At 34.8% G+C, this 5073-nt stretch overlaps 1 protein-coding gene across 1 annotated transcript in view; it reads right to left on the bottom strand.

Moving 5' to 3' along the window:
* The window catches only part of LOC106753150 (uncharacterized protein At4g15545), a 12845-nt gene extending 11593 nt beyond the window's left edge, over nt 1–1252 (bottom strand). Inside the window, exon 1 of the mRNA XM_014634951.2 lies at nt 838–1252. Coding sequence (XP_014490437.1) covers nt 838–1128 — 291 coding nt within the window. The 5' untranslated portion in view covers nt 1129–1252. The remainder of the gene's footprint in view (nt 1–837) is intronic.
* Nucleotides 1253–5073: the final 3821 nt, after the last annotated feature.

Genomic DNA, 5073 nt, shown 5'->3' with positions numbered 1-5073 from the left:
AAGCTGGTTCTACAGTAAATACCACTCACACAACTTTCCTCTCTCAAGCTTTTACTAAGTGTACATCTGGAAGAGCTTATTTGAACTCATCTTAGTACATAACACAACGACTTGTACAAGCATTTGAGAGAAAATATGAAAAATAGGCCATAGATTATAAGTTGTTTTCAGTCTGATGGTCCATAGTGTGACCCTCAATTGTTAGAACTAAGCACAGAACTGCAGATGGCACAGTGCTTCCAACAAATTTTGCACAAATACTCTGTGATACTATTTTACAAAGTGAATTTTTAAGCATCATTCAACCTCACAAAAAAAAAAATTATAAGATAAAATTTGTACCCACTAATATACTATAATTTAGCTATATCTGTAGGTAAAATGAGATTTTCATCACAGCCCACAAAAGCTAATTCATAAGGTGGGAGAGCTCAACTTGACTGATTAAGTAGCAAACCTACTCCACGTGTGACTCTAACACACCTCACCATAACTCACGAACATTTTCCCTTTGAAAAGAAAACAATACAAAAGGGTTATCTTGGTTTGTTCATGGACATGGTCCACACAGTACCCCAAAGACTAGTTCATTAGGTGAGAGAGTCTCAAAACTACGAGATCAAGTAGTCTCAAAACACACCTCAACACAAGTTACGAAATTTCCCCTTTGATAAATAAGGTCATTTTGTTTTCTTGACGAACACGGTCAACGCGGTATACCAGAGCTTACAACCAAAAAAAATATAGAGGTTTATACATGTATTAAGACCGTAATAATTTGTAATTAATTTTAAAAGAAGAAGAAATATGCAAAGTGAGAAGGGATAAGAAGCGAACGTTATCGCTGAGGGCGTTGTTGAGGGTGGAGTCGGATTGGTGGCAAGCGCGAGTGAGAGAGGAGAGGCGTTCTTCGAGGTCGTGGATGATTCGGTCCTTCTCTTGAAGCTTGTTGCGGAGGCGAGAGGTGTCGGCTTCGAGAGCGGAGACACGGGAAGCGATGGCCATGGAGGTTATCTTGCGAGCCAGATCGAGCTGCTGGTAAGGGTCGGTTGGGATGACGGCGAGAATCTCGTCGGGGAGGTCGAAATCCACCGCATTGCTCACTGAACCCGCCGTGCTCTGCGACATGCCACTCAACCCTCGCAACCACAATTCCACAGAAAGGGTTTGGTTGAGGTTGAGGTTGTCGCAGAGCTGGAATGAACGGGGGAAAACTAAAATATTCTCAAATCAGTGGCCCCAGACCTCGTCATTCCACAATGAACTAAGTAATTATTATTATTATTATTATTATTATTATTATTATTATTATTATTATTATTCCATTTCTTTATTCCTTTGTGTCCTCATCCTTACTTTTTCTTTTATTATTCAAAACCAAAAAAGAATATAATTTTTTCAATGATGATTTAAAAAAGACATTTGCAAGGATTAATTTAGAGCAGATGTGTTTTTTAAATTTAATAGTTTGAGTTTTCCTATTAAAAAAAGGCACCAATTACATTTGTGGCAATCCTATTCTTTTTTTTTGCTTAAATATAATTATTTTTTTCTTGTGCGTTATATGATATAGTCGTGTTCCATTTTTAAATGTTAAATTTAAATTTTGCAAAAGATAAAATAAAATAATTTATTTAAAAATTACTAATAGAATATTACAGTATTTATGTTTTTGACCTTATGATGGAGAGCAATCATTGCTATCGTCCAATAAACTGATGTTTTTTTTTCTTACCACATTAATATATTGGACATTTACTCTTTTATCTTTTCAAATTTTATAATCAAATCTTCAATTTTTAAATTATTGTTTAAATTGATTTTTGTAAATAAAATAAAGGGATTTTGTAATCACCTTTATTTGGGGGGTTTGAATTGAAATAATATACTATCAAATTTCCTTTTTCTTTTTGTTATTTTTGTTTGCATTTTTATAGTATATTTATGTCGATAATTTTTATAATTTTTATTTTATTTTAATTTTTATAATTTTTATTTTATTTTAAATTTGAAAAACTGGGAATGTTAAAATTTAAAAATTTAATAACAAAATAAGACAGCTGGTGTCTTTTTCTTACGTGTGCGTTTCGAGTTTTTCTGAGTGTCTTGTCTCCGTTTCAATTTTGAGTTCGTTTCCCTCCAAAACGGCCTTTTGCCCAAATTTTAAATTTTAGCCTTTTCTTTGTCATGGACATGGATATTTCTCCATTTTTTATGAATTAATTCAAACTTCAGATATAACCGCCAATTTCTCTTTTCAAAATATGTTTATTAGATTATTCTATTATAATTATTAATTAAAACAAAATGCATATATGAGTGTTCTTTATTTAAATTATAATATTATTATAATATATTTATATCATTTAAAGTTTTTAATTATCTAAAAATAATAGTTTTCAAATAAAACTAGCTTAATACTCGATATTGTAGTCTGGATTTGTTAACCTGACATTTTCGTTGAGCAAATAAAAATTATTAGTAGTAGGAGTGTTCTTTGTTTATATAGTCTTGTGAGACCTTTCATCAACAAATTCAGTAGTTTTCTTTCGAACATGAGTCTGTGCAAAGACCTCATCAACATGGATCGCCCGTCCCAGAGTTTGTGCTTGTAACATAATTTAGAGTTAGAAGTGTCCTTGAAATAGAAAATACATACGTTATATATGAAAGAAACATAAAAGTAATGAAAGTTTACCATATGAATGACATGTTCATGAACTGTGATCGACCCACCAATATACAAGGTGCCTCCCTTTTCAGAAGCTCTATTCTTCTGGGTTATAACACATTTATGTGAAACTCTACTGAATTCCAATGAGCGAGTAAAGAGCTACAAATGTGCTCACTCAACCAGTAAGGTCGATCCCTTACATTACGGGCATCCCTTACATTGTGGGCATCCCTAAACATTTATAATTTAGGTCAACTGGCAATTTCTCACCTTTTAAGTACACTTTCTAGGTTCTTGATAAGTGTGAAAAATAGTTATTTTTACATTTATAAATGATCTTAATCTTGTAATTATTTATGTTGTTACTTAGTGAAAAGTTGTAATAGGAAGTAGATTGTTACGTAAATTATTGTTCAGGAAAAGATGTATAAATTGTCTGTCAGCCAGTTCTCGCAAAGCGCAAGCAAAAATTAGCAGAGCCAGAAAAAGAAATTCGCACAGCGCACCAAGGCCTGTGCGCTGATCGAATCATGAAAGAGCCAGCAATTTGAAAATTCTCATAGCGCACCAGAACATGTGCGCTTAGCGAATTACAACAGATAAAGGGTATTAGTTTTGAAATTCGCACAGTGCACCACATTATGTGCGCTTAGCGAATTACAACAGTTGAAAGTGCATCAATTAAAATTAATTCGCACAGCGCACACCAACCTTTGCGCGGAGCGAATTAATTAAATTAACTGGCTCTTAAAAGACTTGACAGACAGGGAAAAACCATCTTCTGACATACGAAAAAGAGAGAACTGCTCTGGAGAAAAACAAGAGACCATCAGGAGATCTCTCAAGACATCAAGACTACACGTTATGCAAGGAATTGCTGAAATGAGTACGTTTGTGATGTCTAGGATAGGTGTTAACGGATTGGCAAGCGTACCAAATCGTATCAAGTAATAATAAATGGTAAGTCTAAGTATCGTTTTCCCAAGAGACTCGAAAGGCCTTATCGTTCGTGTGAATTAAGATCATAAGGCTTGAAAATAAAAATTAATTAATTTGATGTGGGAACAAAATATAAACATGCAAAAGAGATTGATTCAATTGACAAGAAGAAAACAAATGAATGAATGGAGTTGTTGGGGCTTTACAATTTCATCTTATTCGCTCTCTCTTATTTACTCCTCTTGATTTAATAGCTTGATTAACTAATTGTCATGCAACTTTCTTAGCCTACCCTTAACCCGATCTCTCGGCGAAAAGAGCCTATTACTAATTACTGGTTTGCTATCCCTAGCCTCCCCTAGCAATTAATAAAGCATTATAGAGCAGAAGTAAAAAACAATTGATCGTCATATCCCTATCCCTAGGTGGTATTGCTTAATCAAGGAATTACTCACAAGTTCATGACATTACTGTACGTCCCCGTATCAATAAAGACAAATAACAGTTATCGAATGAGTTAAACGATAAAAGCATTAAGTACAGATGAGAANCCAACAATTAANAATCAAAGCATATGGAAACCATATAAATAAGCAAGAGTTTCAATAAAAGAGAGTATCAAAAGATTACATTGTTTCCCCCAACAACAATAGGGTTTAGTTCACCATTGTCATGGTGAAACTAGATGAAAAATGGATGAAGAATGGAAAAGCAAACCCTAGAAAAGATGAAAAGGAGCCTAAGCATCCAAGAGATCCTCTCTAGAGAGTGAAATTAGGTCTGACCACCCCCTTCTGTCAAAAGAATGCATCTAAACTCGCAATAGGGCTATTTATAGGTGAGGAGCGCAACAAAAAATAGGCCCAAGCCCAGCAGACAACCACCCGACGGAACAAGTGTGGCGCCCGGTGGTTTCCCTCAAATCGCACTACCGCCCGGCGGTAGGGGTCTATCGCCCGGCGGTTTGCCTCTAATCGCAAATCCGCCCAGCGCCCACACTAGGTGCCTACTCCTCGCCCTGGACCGCCCGGCGATGGAATTTGTCGCCGGGCGATGCGTCGACTCTTCAATTCTTCAATTTTCTTCTCTTTTCTTGAGTCTACGACCTTTATCGTCAACTTCATTCTTCACTTTCTCAAAAATGCTACAAAACAATGCAAACCAAGCATAATATCGCTAAAAATAGCTTTTGACTCTCTACAGACTCATTTATTGAGTTTTGCTTGATTCTAAGCTCATTCTAAGTAGTAAAGGGAGTAATTTGGTCTAAAATGACATATGAAAATAACCTTCACCAATAGGCTAAATTTATGTTCGTTGGAATTAATTGTAATGGCTAACAATTGATGTAATTTTCCTGTTCAATATAAGTTGTGTTCATATGCTTTTCTTGTTTTACTTGTGATTATACGAAAGTATAATATATTTAGTATATTTAAATTGTGCTGGAAGTAAATTTG

The sequence above is a fragment of the Vigna radiata genome, unplaced genomic scaffold, assembly GCF_000741045.1.
Source record: "Vigna radiata var. radiata cultivar VC1973A unplaced genomic scaffold, Vradiata_ver6 scaffold_235, whole genome shotgun sequence".
In the NCBI taxonomy this organism is placed as follows: Eukaryota; Viridiplantae; Streptophyta; class Magnoliopsida; order Fabales; family Fabaceae; genus Vigna; species Vigna radiata.
This window is presented reverse-complemented; position numbering and strand designations above follow the sequence as displayed.